The sequence below is a fragment of the Oryctolagus cuniculus genome, chromosome 9, assembly GCF_964237555.1.
Source record: "Oryctolagus cuniculus chromosome 9, mOryCun1.1, whole genome shotgun sequence".
Classification (NCBI taxonomy): Eukaryota; Metazoa; Chordata; class Mammalia; order Lagomorpha; family Leporidae; genus Oryctolagus; species Oryctolagus cuniculus.
In genome coordinates this window covers 690312-706007 of record NC_091440.1, presented here as the reverse complement: position 1 = coordinate 706007, position 15696 = coordinate 690312, and the positions used below count along the sequence as shown (strand labels likewise).

General features: G+C 56.0%; 1 protein-coding gene across 1 annotated transcript in view; it reads left to right on the top strand.

The window, feature by feature from the left end:
• Positions 1-11984, top strand: part of CUL4A (cullin 4A) — a 43879-nt gene extending 31895 nt beyond the window's left edge. The window contains exons 12-20 of the mRNA XM_051841699.2: positions 1315-1419; positions 1870-1980; positions 2066-2151; positions 2354-2461; positions 3961-4074; positions 5773-5878; positions 6222-6394; positions 9212-9364; positions 10530-11984. Of these exons, the coding sequence (XP_051697659.2) occupies positions 1315-1419; positions 1870-1980; positions 2066-2151; positions 2354-2461; positions 3961-4074; positions 5773-5878; positions 6222-6394; positions 9212-9364; positions 10530-10625 (1052 nt within the window). The 3' untranslated portion in view covers positions 10626-11984. The remainder of the gene's footprint in view (positions 1-1314; positions 1420-1869; positions 1981-2065; positions 2152-2353; positions 2462-3960; positions 4075-5772; positions 5879-6221; positions 6395-9211; positions 9365-10529) is intronic.
• Positions 11985-15696: the final 3712 nt, after the last annotated feature.

Here is a 15696-nt window from a genome sequence, read left to right as displayed (position 1 = left end):
TTGTAAAAATTAGCCTTAATTCTCCATCCTGATGGAACTGAGTGATTCCATTTAGAAATTGGACTGTGAGGTGGGCATTTGACTTGGCAGTTAAGACGCCATGGTGGATGTGTGCATCCCATCTCAGAGTGTCTGGGTTCATGTCCCAGGTCCACTACTTCCAGCTTCAGCTTCCTGGGAGGGAGGTGGTGAGCGACGGCCCAGGTACTGGGGTCCCTGCAAGTCACATGGGAGGCCAGATGGAGTTGTGGGCTCCTGGCTTTGCAGGCACCTGGGAGGTGAACCAGCAGATGGAAGGTGTCAGTCTCTGTCTCTCTGCCTTTCAAATATATTTTCGGCAAAAGAAAAAAATAGATGGGGTTTATATATGTTACGAGGCCAGTCTTGTCTGTCTGTAGATAATATTTAACACAAAATATCCTTACTGTCTTTGTGTCCTTTCATCACAATTAGGATGGCATTAGGTGAGATGGCAGATGATAGCATATTTTAGGTTATCTTTTTTAAAAGTTACCTTAAGAGACTTTTAAGTTACCTTTTGTATAATTACTTGTTATAATATCAAAGTAATATTTCAGATTTTGTGGACTTCTGAGTCCATAGAAGTTTTTAATCTACAGGCAGGTAGAGGCAAAGATTAACACGGTGATACAGGAGTCTTATATGGTAGAACATAGAGCTCAGTAGTCAGTTTTCCTTGATTGTGTTTGTGCAGAATATAGTAAGTTTTCAAAGACTAATGAAATCAACAGAAGAATTCACCAGGCAGCTGTCTTTCATGCCGCTTTCTCTGTGGTTGCTCCCAGGGGGCTTTGGGACATTGTGGCTTCCATCACGTGAGGGCTGTGGTCCCCTCTCTGACACCTCAGGGTGGCTTGCATGGGCTCAGGAACAAGCCCAAAGCAGAGAAGCCCCTATTTCTGCAGCATCCCCTTGGATTTAGCCAAAAGCTGCCTTGTGTTTCAGAAAGTCCCCTGCGCGTTCTGGCCTTGCAGTGTCCGCAGCAGTGGCGTGTCCCCACAGCCGTGGTGTGTAATGAAACCCAAGCAAGCTGGTGGTCGCTGGCACCTGTTTTAAGACGCCTAAACCTGCTGTGTCAAAATCCCGCTCTTGGCCTTGTTCGTTTTGGGAAGTGTTTACCTCACATGACTTGAAAGTTCCTGTCTCTGAAATTCAGATATTGGCCTTTTTGTCATAGAAAAGTTTCAAAGTGTTGCTGATTCCTGCTTGTAGAAAGTAGAGATGTTCTGTGCTTCCAACTTTGTACGCTCCAAATGATTGGTTTCTGGATTTCTTACACGTTTACTCTGACAGCCAAGCACGTTGATTCAAAGCTGAGAGCAGGCAACAAGGAAGCCACAGATGAGGAGCTGGAGCGCATCCTGGACAAGATCATGATCATGTTCAGGTTCATTCACGGTGAGGAGCTGTTCAGGGTGGGCGGGCACTCGGCCGCCGGACAGCCCGCGTCGCCGTGCCTCGCTGCGGCCGCCTGCTCGTGCGGACCCCAGGCAGCAGGTGGTGGTGGCCACAATGCATGAGTTCTCGCCGCCCACCTTGGAGACCCGGATCGAGCTCCTGGTTTCAGCTTTGGGCTGACCAGATCGAGCCCCAGCCGTGGTGGGCATCTGGGGAATGAACCAGTGGGTGGGAGCTTTCTCTGTCTATCATGATAAGTAAATCATCTTTTTAAATGACCCACATCCAGCCGTGTCTCTTCGTTTGGGAGTTTAACCCGGGAATCTGAGTGTCCGTGGAGCTGGTTTGCATCCGGAAGTGCAGCTAGAGTGACTCACTCGAAGTGTAACTGCACTCCAGGTGCAGCTCCCCTGTCCTAAACGGTGCCTCCCTCTCACCTGCTGTAAACAGGCAAAGACGTCTTTGAAGCGTTTTATAAAAAGGATTTGGCAAAAAGACTCCTGGTTGGAAAAAGTGCCTCAGTGGACGCCGAGAAGTCGATGCTGTCCAAGCTGAAGCATGGTGAGCACGGGGCGGGCCGCGCCCCTGCACGGGCGGGCTGCTGCGCGGCGCCCACCTCCGCCCTCACCACCCCTTGGCCTTGCAGAGTGCGGGGCTGCGTTCACCAGCAAGCTGGAAGGCATGTTCAAGGACATGGAGCTCTCCAAGGACATCATGGTGCACTTCAAGCAGGTGAGCGCTCAGTGCGTTCAAGTAGCTGAAATTCAGACCGGCAGAGCAGAGGGGCCCCTGGACCCGAGGGACCAGGCCTGCCGTGGACCGCGCTGCGGGGACCACAGTGCGCCCTTGCACCTCGGGCACTGCACCGCTTCCTTGTTTCTGATCATTGTTCCGATGGTGTCTGACGGGATGGCTTTATCCGCTGTGTTTTTAGCACATGCAGAATCAGAGTGACCCAGGCCCCATCGACCTCACCGTGAACATCCTCACGATGGGCTACTGGCCGACGTACACGCCCATGGAGGTGCATCTGACGCCAGAAGTGAGTGCTGGGTCCTGTGCCCCTGTCGTGCCGTTGTGTGTGTGAGCAAGCGCTGAGTCGGCACGCAGAGACCAGTGTCCCTGTGGCCTGGGGAACAGCGCCAGAGTGACCACCGTCCGCGCCCGTTGGGAACAGCGCAGGCACTGTTCTGCCATGGCACTGCTAGCCTCTCCCGGCCTTGCAGGTGGAGGCCCAGTCCCACTGAGTTAACACCCAGCAGGGCAGGCCGGGAAGGGGAGGGGCCTTGCAGTGTGGAACCAGGCCAGAGTTCCGAGACGCCACCAGCGCCTGGATCGGGGACTTCCCCACCTGCAGCACTCCTGACGGTGGCAGAGCCCCGCACTGCGGGGCCGCGTGAACCACTGTGCCATGGGGGGTGGGGAGGGTGTCCACACACCAGGGGTGCGTTCCCTCGTGCGTCTGGAGGCGGGAAGTCGGCAGGCATGGCCTCGGTGGGGCTGGTTCTGTTACTGGAGAGCCATTGCTTAGAGTTCTCAGGTGAGAGACAGTAGTGTAATGAAGAGAGCTCACCGGGCAGACCAGGCTGGCAGCTGAGGACCCCCGAGTTGTTACGGGTGTTGGTGTGGGCTTGGGTGTGGAGTCTCCCCCAGCACTTCACAGTAGCCTGCTGTGAAGAGCAGAGCGGCTTCCCCTGCACTGCCCCAGAGAGGGGCTGGGCGTGGACAGACTCCGATGTGTAAATGCTGGCTTGCGTCCTGTCCCGTCCCACAGAGATCCCCATTTTCCTTTGGCTCCTCGCATACACGTAGGCTCCTGTTCATCCAGCCACCTTGCCAGCTCCTTCCGGAGGGCCTTGGAGGAACCCACCAGGCCCGTCTGCAGCTCGGGGGCTGTGGTGCTCCTGTTTCTTGGCTGACAGACACGTCCCTCCGTTCCCAGCCTCCCTGTGTGTGTGCATCTCTTACACTGACACCAGCCGTGGGGCGAGGGCCCACGCTACTTGGTGCAACCCCATCTAAATGAGCTCTGTCTGCAGAGACCCAGTTGCCGAGTAAGGTCACGTTCTGGGGTCCTACGTGGTCATGAGTATTGGGGGACACTGTCCAGCCCGGTCCAGCTAAGGCAAGTGAGAAACTTTGTTGAGTATTTAAAAAGAATGAAGGAAAAATGAACCCAGGAAGAAGTCGTAACCACACAGCACTTCCTGTCTCAGATCAGGAGCAGCACCAGGGCACAGGATGCAGGAAGTGTGAGCCGAGACCAGGGACGGCCTCTGCACAGCTGGCCACGGTCTTCAGTGCACCGCGACTGTGGCTGGCTGCAGTGAGCACCCTCTGGTACATTCCAGTTCAAACGAGGTCCCAGATGGGACGGGAAACCCCAGACTCCAAGGATAGCAAGTGTCTTCTTAGGGAGTACAGTCCAGAGGAATAACTGACTGTCATGGAGCTGTGACAGCGGGAAGAAGTGTAGCTGAACGAGGTGCGGTTCGGGGTAGTGGTGCTGGGTGTGATGCGCGCTGTTCCGTGTGCTTGCAGATGGTTAAACTTCAGGAAGTGTTTAAGACCTTCTACCTCGGGAAGCACAGCGGCCGGAAACTTCAGTGGCAGACGACTTTGGGACATGCTGTTCTGAAAGCGGAGTTTAAGGAAGTGAGTTTTTGTTTATTTCATTTACTCGGTAAAACGAATGGTAAGGGGTAAGTAATCCCCCAGAAAACCCGAGACCCCCATCAGCAGAAAACCGGCTTCTAGCAGAGAAGAGCACAGCAGTGCAGCTCACCCAGGGGGCTGGCTCCCAGCCGCTGCCCGAGGTCCCCGCCCGGCCGAGGCGCTGCTGAGGGAGGACGGTACCCTGGTGAGCTTTATGGTTCGTCTCGGAACGCGGACAGTCCCATTCCAGGACTCCTCTGCCTGCGACGTCCCACAGGGGAATGAGCGGGAGTTTTCCGTGCAGTGCTTACCCTGTACTGCAAGGGCGGGAACGCGTGTCGCAGAACACGTGTGGGAGAGGCTCTGATTCTTCAAATAAACCACGCTCAGCAAAGGCGTTGTTAAGTTCCTGCCTCACAGAGCTACTGTAACGCGCTCCTCTGTGTACACGTGTGGTATTGTTGTGCGGGGTCGTCTACATAAAACCACAAAGCCCAGTCCTTCAGGTGTGAGGAAGTTAACTTCTGTCATCCCAGCCTCGTCCACAGTTGTTAGTTAAACTCGGCCTCTGTCTCGCCTGCCGGCAGCTGTCCCCACACACGCCTGGGTCTGCTGGAGCCCCCGACACGGCCTCCTTGGCCCTCGGTTGTCTGCACAGAGCATGGAGCGTGCTCACCAGCGCAGGCTGGGATGCAGGTGCAGGCAGCCGTGGGCACTTGCTGCCCAGGAACGCCAGATGCAGTAGTCCTGCCATAGCCTGGGCTCAGGGAGTCGATGACCCATGTGTGTATTTTGTGATTTTACATTTTTCTTTAATTTGCTTTCGTTTGGAAGGCAGAGAGAGGAAAAGCTCCCATCTGCTGGTTTACTCCCCAGTTGTTTGCAGTGGCCAGGCTGGGTCAGACTGGAGCCGGGAGCCAGGAACTCAGTCCAGGTCTCTCATATTGGTGGCCAGGACCCAGGGTGCGTAGTCGCAGGAAGCCGGAATCGGAGCAAAGCAGGACTCAAACCAGGCACTCCTGCCTCTCTCTGGTTCACTCCCCAAATGGCTGCTGCAGCCAGGACTGGGCCAAGCAAAACAAGGAACCAGGAGCTCCCAAGACTCCCACGTGGGTGACAGAGGTCCAGGTACCTGGGCCATCCTCCACTGCCTCCCCAGCACGTGAGGGAGCTGGATCGGAAGCAGAGCAGCCAGGATTTGAACTGGCACTGCAGTACAGGATGAGGGTATCGCAAGCGGCAGTTTACCCTGGTACGCCCAGAACACCTGCCCCTGTTCCGTCTGGACAGAGGTGTCGAGGTTTTTTGCCGGCTGCCCCTCCCTTCCCTGTGCTGTCACGGAGCCTCCTCGGCCTTGTGCTGGCGTCAGTGTCCCTGCTGCCGCTGAGAGGACCCCGCTGTGCTCGAGAGTGGAGGGGAAGGGGCTGTCGCGTCTGCGGGCGTCAGCTTCCAGTAGCCGGCAGTCCCTTCCAGGTCCGCAGAACTGATGAAAGAGTTTTGCTACTGCAAAACAGACTCCAGGAGAAGATGTTCTAGGACTATTCCTGATGGCCATTGTGTTCTTTCACGTTCTGTAATGTTGTTTCTTCCCATTTGGTATGACGAGTAAGTTCTTCCCCTCACAAAAGTTGGAGAGCAGAAAGGAGGCCAGGAGTGGGCTCAGGCTAGCTTCAGCTGTGGCGCTCTGTTCTCTCGAAGGGCAAGAAGGAGTTCCAGGTGTCCCTGTTCCAGACGCTCGTGCTGCTCATGTTCAACGAGGGCGACGGGTTCAGCTTCGAGGAGATCAAGATGGCCACCGGCATAGGTAGGCGATGCCGCGAGTCACCGCCCGCGGCACTGCTGGCCGCACTGGGCAGCAGCATTTCTTTTCTGCGTATTAGAGGCAGACAGTGATCCTCCGCTGCTGGCTCACGCCCCACATGCCCACAACAGCCAGCTGGGGCCAGGCCTGCGCCAGGAGCCCAGAGCTCCAGGTCTCCCACGAGGGTGCCGGGACCCTCAGTGCTGCCTCCCAGGGGCGCGTCGCAGGAAGCCGGATTGGAAGCGGAGCTGGGACTCCCCAGGCCCTCGATGTGGGGTGCCCACCGCCCTCCCCAGAGGACCCCCTGCTGTCTGATGCTGACCCTCCTGCCTCTGCTTCCCTTCAGAGGAGAGCGAGCTGCGGCGGACGCTGCAGTCGCTGGCGTGCGGGAAGGCGCGGGTGCTGCTGAAGAGCCCCAAGGGGAAGGAGGTGGAGGACGGGGACAAGTTCCTCTTCAACGCAGACTTCAAGCACAAGCTGTTCAGGATAAAGATCAACCAGATCCAGATGAAGGAGACCGTACGTATGCATTTTGTCTTGCGGTTTTGTGCTGCTCCCCGGGAGGCATTCGTCTCGGGGTGACTTCTTCACACACTGCTCCTGGAACAGCTGATGCCAGTCAGCGGACACAGCGGTGGTCACTGCTGTTCACAGAAGGCTACGCACACAGTGCACGGCGCTTCCAGAGCCCAGCGCCGTGTCTGGCCCGCTGCTGCACCTTTAGATGCTCTGAGCCCCAGCCTCGGGCGGGGCCGTGTCTGTGTGATTTCGCCAGGTCACAGGTCCAGAAGGGTGGGGACCGCTGCCCCTGCCGCCTTGTCCCCCTAAACCCCCAGTCTAGACGGGTGTGCGCAGGGGCCTTGGGGAGTGCTGGGTTCTGTGTAGACGCTGTGTCTGCCCCGCCGTGCTCCCCTGGACAGGGGTGTGCTCCCCCAGAAGAAACGCAGGTCAGAGGCGCACACTGGGCAGCGGCACCGGGCACGTGAGTGGTCGTGTGGGACGTGTCCAGGGGTGAGTCGTCCCCGGCTTGGCCAGGACACGGGCAGGAAACGGGTTCTTAATTGTGTGGAAAGCTGTTTCCTAATTGTGGTTTTATATTCGAGAAATGACTTTGCCGTATGAAACGACAAGAAGTTTTGGTTTCCTTTTGGTACATGTTGCCTACAAAACCCATTAAACTGGATTTTCTTTAATAGACAAGTATTCACATTCTCGTTAGCAGAATTCATGCTTAAAATTTTTTTAAATGAGAAATTGAATGGATCAAATACTAATCTAATTCACATGTTTTGTGAAATTACTGTTTTGTTAGTTTATGTTTTTAGCTTTAAAATTTAACAACTTTTGATGTTTTGCCCTGTTCACTTCATATGTACACGTGTACATACACATGTAGATACACGTGCACATCTCTGTGCCACCTCTTAGGTGGCTGAGGAGGGGGAGACGCGAAGGCAGAGCACAGACAGCTGAGGGCGGAGAAACCACTCTGTGTGCTCTGCCCATTTATCCAAACCCACACGTGCAGCACCAAGGGGACGGCTCCGGGCGACAGCCAGGCATCGGCCACCGTGACACATGTCGGGGAGTGTCCGTGAGAAGCCAGGGCACATGGGAGACCTGTCCTCTCACACGTCCTGTGTCCCCTCTCACCACGTCCTGTGTCTGTGCCCTCTCTCACACGTCCTATGTCCTCTCTCTCACATGTCCTGTGTCCTCTCTCACATGTCCTGTGTCTGTGCCCTCTCTCACACGTCCTGTGTCCCCTCTCACATGTCCTGTGTCTGTCATCTGTGCCCCCCATGACCTGGTCTCTGGCGTATCGTGTGCCCCTGCTGCAGACTTGTAAGGGGAGAGGGTGGTCAGCCGTCTCCTGGGGCTCGCTGTGCCTTTTCTCTCTCCCTCTCCCTCTCTCCCTCTCCCTCTCCCTCTCCCTCTCCCTCTCCCTCTCCTCTCTCTGTGTAACTCTGACTTTCAAATAAATAAATAAATCTTTAAAAAAATAAAAACAGTTGCGGGCTAAGTCCCTGTTTGGGGAAGCGCTCAGTCTTGTCCAGCAGCAGTTGCCAGAGGCCGCACTTTGCTCCAGGTAAGGTGGGAGCGGTGCAGAGCCCGTGCTGTGGTGCAGCATGCAGTGGTTAAACCACGTCTTGCACCCACGTGGGAGACCAGGAGAGTCCCGGCTCCTGCCTTCAGACCACCTGGCTCGGGCCACTGCAGCCTCCTAGGGAGTACACCGGCTGGTGGAGATCCGTCCATGTCTGTGTCTGTCTCTCTCTTTTCTTCCCTCCCTCCCTTTCCCCCTCTCTCCCTCTGTAGCTCTGCCTTTCAAATAAATAAATCAATCTTAAAAAGAACGTGCAGTGCAACTAGGCTTTCTCCTTGTCCTGAGTTCAGTAGAGGAATGGCAGTCTTCTGGATAAAGGGTTCCTTTGACAATGTGATGGCTTGGGGCCTGCCCCGTCCTGAACCACCCCCCCCCCCCCACTTCAGCTGCAGACCCTCATAGGTTGCTGTTAGGTAAAGCTCTTTCTGGTATTCGCTGTTTGCTCCCAAGAACTGCTCCTCATCGTGTGTTTAAGTCAGGAGCGGGTTGTAAGCTAGACGATGCCTTCCCAGCCGGGCCAGGCTGGCCACACACTGACTTGTCAGCTACACTCCTGGGCTCCCGATGCGGGGCAGAGCTCCTGTCTCCGGAACAGATCCTCACGGCCATTGCGCTTTGCTTTGTTTTGTGTTATGCTGATAGGCTCAATCTATGATATGTAGAATTGTTGCATATTTGGGTTTTTTGTTTGTTTTTAAAGATTTATTTATTTATGTGAAAGAGTTACTCAGAGAAGGAGAGGCAGAGAGAAAGAGGTCTTCCATTCACTGAGTCACTCCCCAATCGGCCATAACGGCCGGAGCTGGGCTGATCCGAAGCCAGGAGCCAGGAGCCAGGAGCTTCCTCCGGGTCTCCCATGCGGGTGCAGGGGCCCAAGGACTTGGGCCATCCTCCACTGCTTTCCCAGCAGAGAGCTGGATCAGAAGTGGAGCAGCAAGACTCAAACTGGCACCCATATGGGAGCTGGCACTGCAGGCGACAGCTTAACCTGCTATGCCGCAGCGCCAGGCCCAAATTTTTAATATTTGTAATAACATGAATTTTATAAATTATTTTTCTTTTGGCTTAAGAGATTTGCTATTCTGGAAAGCTAGCTTTTATGGGAACAAGTCAAAACGCATAATAAAACAGGACTCATCCTGTCTGTCCTCTCTCTGCGTTTCTCATGAAACTCGACAACCTGAAATCATACTGAAAGACATTTTCACCTCTTCCCTGTTTTTGTCCAGGTTGAGGAACAGGTTAGCACCACTGAGCGGGTGTTTCAGGATCGACAGTATCAGATCGATGCTGCCATCGTCAGAATAATGAAGATGAGGAAGACGCTGGGTCACAATCTCCTGGTTTCTGAGTTGTATAATCAGCTGAAGTTTCCGGTCAAGGTGAGTGTAGCGTGGGCGCCTGAGTGCGTGGTGCTGTGCCAGCAGCCGTCCTGGGGCCCAGATCTGTGGCCTCGGTCAGTGGTGATCGTCTGCATGCAGTGTGCTGGGGGACAGGGCTCTGGCCGGCGTATTCCACTGGTGCCTGTTTCAAGAAGGAAGGGCGGATGTGCCGTGGGTGTCTGGACAGACTTCTCAGCGGTGCTCGCGGGGTTGCGAGGAGAGGGCAGTGAGAACTCCTGTTCTGCAGTTAGCAGCCACAGAGCATCTCAGCCTCAGGTCAGGTGTCCGTTCTGACCCCCAGCGCCGAGTCACTGCCCTGCACGTGGGACGCACGCAGGCAGGGCAGCATTAAGGAGACCCAGCAGGTGTGTGGTCAGCCCGGGAGTCACGAGCTCTGCCTGCCACCAGCTCCCAGTCCCCTGGCCCTGTGCTGTGGGAACTGGGGACACCGTGGGACAGCGGCCGGTGCTTGAGCCCTGTGCCCCCAGAGGTGACGTGCATCAGCGTGAAACACTGTCACGGCTGCTGCTGTCCTCCCCCACGCCAGGGCCGGTGTCCGCGCTCCTCTGTCGGCCCAGAGGCCCGACGAGCAAGTGCAGGGCTGCGTGGCCAGCCCGGCACGCGGCTGCCCGAGCTCCTGCTCTGCCTTTAAGGGAAGTGCGTTTCCCACTGTGTCTTAACCGCGTGGCCCGTCGCCGCAGAAGGGTGCCCTGTGGGAAACCCTGTGGAGGGAGAGCCTTGCTCATGCACTCACATAGGTGCTTCCAAATGCGGTGGACTGGGAGGTGCGCAGGTGGCAGGGCCACTGGAGTTTGTATCATGCGGTGCGGACACAGTGAATGTGGTCAGTGAGTGGTAACAGAGCCAGTGCCCAGGGACGGGGTCCTTCCGCACTCGCCTGCGTGCGTGGGGCCTCCCCTGCTGTGCACGCGCCGCTGAAAGCAGGGGCTGCGTATGCTCCTGCACCCCCGGGACACCACACTGAGGGCAGTCAGATTCTCTTAGGTAGAAAACGGCATTCGTTTGAGCGTTGCCTGTGTGCAGTTAGAGGGATGTGTGCACAGTGCGTGTGCAGTGGCAGTGATTCTGGGACAGCATCGCGTCACGTGTGAGTATTGGCATGCGTGGCACCCCAGTGATCGGGGACTCTGCTTTGCTTTTTCAGCCTGGCGATTTGAAGAAGAGAATCGAATCTCTTATAGACAGAGACTACATGGAGAGAGACAAAGACAATCCCAACCAGTACCACTATGTGGCGTGACGTCAGCCGTGTCTGCGTTAGAGAAACACTAGAATGTATCTTCAGAGCGACGGGGCGCCTCCACGCGTCGCCGGGACTCTGCTGGAGCCCGCTGTGGGCCCTGGACGAGACGGGAGAGCGCTGATTCTGGGCTGTCCCCACAGGGCTTGGGTCTCCAGACGGCATAAGTATCTTTTCCCCCTCTGGTTCTTTTAGGCATTTAAATTGTTCCTATTGCTTTGTGCAGACTGAGACGCTGGTTAAAGGCGGCCCTCAGAAGGTCGTGTTCCCGGGGCAGGAGCTGAGCTGCTTCGGTTCTGTGTGTGTGGTCACGAGTGCGCCGAGAAGACCCTACATGCTGCATTTCGCTCTAAAGATGCCTGAAGCCACGCCCCTCGTGCTCCACCGGCCGCCCAGTGATGCAGCCTCAGCAGCCCGCACCTGTGTGTTCTGTTTTTCCAAACGTTTCGGGCTTTTTGACTGGATTCCTGAAACTCGGGTTTCAGGCGAGGGCCGGGGCTGCCAGCACCTTCAGTCCCGCCCAGCTCCGCGCGCTGTCGGTTGAGGGCCTGGGGGTTCGTGTGTTGGTGTGTTCATTCTAAGATTGAGTCTAGCAGTCCCTGGTTTTTGGCATTGGGGAAACTGCTGTTTGATTTTTTTAAATTGCAGTATTTGTATGATTACTATAATAATAAAGTCAGGTTTGGTTTTTACAGTCCTGTGCAGGGACAGCCCTCGTTCTCTGCTCTACCACTATTAAAAAGTTTTCTAGGAGACTTGAAGTCTTGACATTGTGAAACAGAAGTTATTTTGTCAAAAGATTAAAAGGCTTTTGTTGGTATCTGGCTACGTGTGTGTGTGGGTGGGTGTGCGTGGGTGCGTGTGCGTGTGTGTGTGTGTGCGCGCAGCCCAGCAGCTCCCTGGAAGCTCCGTGGGGGTGTCAGTGTGTGACTGTGATCACATTTCAGAGTGCTTTCTGTTTGACATAAGAGCATGTTTCACTTTGATTCAAAGCTACCAAAGGAACCTTGATCATGGTATAAGTATTTAAAGCAATATTTTCTGGAATACACCAAGTTTATATAATTTGATTTTGTGGTAAATTATTAAAAGATTCTTCGTTTTTGAAACATGCGTGTTTAGGATATGACATCCTTTGGGTTCCCATCTTAAATCCTTATTCTTCATTATTTCTATATTTGTAAATTTTTGTTTATGAATTCTGATATGTGGTGTGGGAGAGACCAGATAGACTTCTACTTCTACTTCTTCAATTTTAAGTTCACTGTGTCTGGAGATTGTTAATGTAATTTATGTGGACTGACTTCGAATAGTCTAACAGGCCTTAAAATCGCAGTAATAAACTCTGTGGTATGCAAATGGCACGCTCCTCGTACCTCTTCAGCCGGTGCTCCGCCGTCTCCAGGGCGGCAGAAGCAGGGACGCGGCCCGCTGGCCGCCCCGCCACGCGTGGCCCACTGCTCGGGGGAGTATGGCTCATTCAGTGCTTGTTATGGGTCGGCGGGCACGGGGAGTCGCTGGCGAGGCAGGTGCACAGGAAAGGAGAGGGAGAAGCCGTGAGAGCCGCGACAGAAGGAGCGGGCCACTAAGTCCCCTGTATGCCTGCAAGGCGGGGCACTGGCACGATGGTGAAGTGACCGTGTGAACGGCAGAGGCCGCCTTACCCGGGCCGGGGGCCACCACACAGGGCAGGGCTGGGGTTTAGTTGTGATGGTGACCGTGTGCAGGGAGCTGTGGCTGCTCAGGGCCGCGGCAGGGCAGACCGGAGAGCTGAGAGGACTGAGTCAGGAGGGCTGTCCAGTAGGGGTCCCATGGGGTGGTCAGGACAGGGCTGCTGGGCCCTGGGGAATCAGAGGGGATGGACACGCCCTGCCCAGGGTGGAGCAGGCCAGGACAGACCCCGGTTGCCCCATCTAAGGTGTGGAGGAGGTCAGTGTAGTGGGGGCACGGGCGGCGGCCCGGGGTACAGGCTGCCTCCAGCCCCTGGGGGACACCACAGCCGAGCAGGACGTGCAGACCAGGCAGCCCGGTCTGGGGTTCGCAGGGGTCCCCGCTGTGGAGCACCCTGGTGCTGTCCATGGCAGGAATGGAGACGCACGGGTGGCGTGCAGAGGGCTGCAGTGTGTGTGCACATCAGGAAGGGAACGCAGCCGACCTCCCAGGAGCTGGGCTGAGTGCAGAACTGGTCACTCTGTGGCCTCGCACTCTGCGTGAGTGCGTGCGTGCGTGCATGGGCGTGTGCCAAGTGTATACTTGCTCTCTTCTTGCATCCAAAGCCTTCTTGGGTAACGTCCGCGGCCTGAGAGTCTTCGCCACAGCTCCACCCGCTGCCCAGGTGCCACCAACCACCCAGCAGTCCCCTCTGAGCTGGACAGAGGCCTCCCCGCTGCCCAGGTGCTTGCGGTCATCAGCCTTAATTGGGTGATTGGGTGTCCACCAGCCTGACAGGCCAGCACAGGGACCCGTTCACACCCCCGTAACGGCGTGGACGGCCCTGCTGTGGCTGCTAGAGAGCCTCTGTGTTGAAGACGTTCTTAAATAAAAAGTTACAAACTTAGGAAGCAACAGAAAGCCGCGGCCCTCAGCCGGCAGCTGGGACCGTCTGAGGGACCCTCTGAGGGCCCGCCTGGGCTTCCTTACGGTGTAACTGACGTTTTCCAGCTGCCGATTCTTGACTCACGCACCGCCAGGCGAGATGAGATGAGGGCCAGGCTTTCCCGTGCCGCCCTGCCTCAGCGTCCTGCCGGCTCTCATCGGATTATTTGGATGTGTAGACTGAGATTCGTCATCTCTACTGACCAAGTCACCCTCGACCCCAGGACATGTGACTCCACACTCTGCAACCCAGAGAATACTCTCAGAAGCCACACGAGTGAGTGCCAGAAACCGAGACGTTTCATGTTGCCTTCTATTTGCAGCATGGCGTTTTTGTCCTGCGCTCTCACTTTTGATGTGTTTGACAGCAGACAACACCACGCTCGGGTCCACTCCCCGAGTGCATGCGAAAGCAGGAATGAGCCAGGCTGAAGCAGAGCCTGGACTCAGCCTGCCTGGGTCTCCCATGTGGGCACCAGGGAGGGACCCAAACGCTGCACCAGCGGGGGGGGGGGGGGGGGGGGGCACAACAGGACGTGTCCCGGCTTGCCAACACGGGCACCAGAGCAAACTTGAGGACGAGGTGACCATGTGGGCAGAGGCCGCTGCTGGAGCTTCAAGATGACGAGGCTAAGCGCACAGAGCTGAAAGAGCCGTGGAGAAACAGACGCACGCTGTCCGTGCCCGGGAAGACAAAGTCAGTTTGCCCACATGGACAGATCCGCACTCTGGTCCAGTAGCCCAGATGCTGTGACACTGCAGATCACTAAACTGTATGGGTAGTAACAGCGGCCTGCGGACACACCCGGGTATCCACAGGAAGACCTGGACACAGCTCAGAGCAGCTTTCTCTGAGACAACCAAGAACCTGGGGTGATTCCAGTGCTCCTCAGGTGACGGGGCAGGCCGACAGCTGGAGTGAACAGGTGGCACGCTCGACGGGGACTCCCTCATACATGATGCACAGCGGCACGTGCTGCCATCTGCATGGGCATCGTAACAGGAGAAGCAAGTGCGTGCCCAGAGACAGGAAGTGGCCCAGAGGACCGGCCCTGGGACTCCTGGGTCCTGATCCAGCTGGCGGGTCCGTGGCTGTATACGGTTGTGAGAATGGGACACCCAAGTGGGTGTCACTGTTTTACAAAATCGTTGGGGCACAGTGGGCTGAGCCGCAGCTTGTGAGGCCGGCATCCCCCACTGCTCTGCTTCCAAGCCTGCAGCAGAGGATGGCCCAAGTGTTTAGGCCCCTGCATGCATGTGAGAGCCCCGGGCAGGCTTGGGCCTGGCCCAGACCTCACAGCTGCCTCCTTTGTGGAGTGACCAGCAGATGGAAGCTTGCTCTCGTGCTCTCTCAGGTCACTCTGCCTTTAAAATAAATATTTTTTAAAAGGTAAAAGAAAAAGGACACGTAGGGCCCTTTGGCGTAGCTCCAGCTGCTACATGAACAGGCGAGGAGCCCTCAGTCCTTCAGCCCAGGATGTCACGTGGGGACCACAGCCTCAGCCGTCGTCCTTAACTAACGTTTCTGTCCTGCTCCTGACCTCTCCTTCGCTAGCAGGAACCGACGGTGGCCAGGCTAACCATGGCTTACATCACACATCACACCCTTGCCTTCCTCCTGTGTCATCTGAGCATGGTGCCCTGCTGTGTGCCCTGTTGGCGTCCTGGAGCCATTGTTAATCCAGCCACCCCCAGGCCCCTGTTGACAACATTCCATTGTTAAAAAGAATAGTGCCTGCTTATAACTGTGTGTGTGTGTCGCTCCCCCTCTTCGTGGAGGAACGACACAGGACCCTGCGCTGTTCTTTTGTCTGCTCGGCCCTCCCCGGGTTTGCTGCTGGTTCTTCCCGGGTTGGCTACCGTCCCTTCCACCTCCGTGGAAGGGCGGTTCCCCCTGGCCACTTTCCCCACTTCCGCAGGGGAGCAGCACACCGCCGGCCGGCTCTCTCGGGGGCTGCACAGGTGTTCCTTCAGATGTTCCCCATAGATGTTCCTGGTGCATGTTGTCTCTCTCCTCCTTTATAGTCCTCTTCCACCAATCCCAACTCTGCTACCCACACGCCGAGTACGCTGCTCTCCTCCAATCAGGAGCAGGTCCTGCAGTTTATTGGTTGAACTGGAGGCAGCTGTGTAGAAGCTGTTACCTCCTCTCCCAGCGCCATATTGTGGGAGAGCAGATGCATAGAATAAGTCTTAATTCCAGTAACTCAGTCTAGTCCGAGTTGCTCCCCACAGTGTGTGTGTGTGTTGTGTGTGTGTGTGAGCGTGCGCACGCACAGTGGAAACGAGCATCACAAACCACGCCATTTGGACAATTCTCTTTAAGGAGCAGACTGAACCTTTAAAATCTGTATTTGTCTTATTTATTTGAAAGGCAGAGGAGGTGGGGGACAGACTCCCAGCTGCTGGTTCGTTCCTGACATGCCAGCAACAGCCAGAGCGCAATCTGGTCTCCCATGGGAGTGGCAGGGCCCCG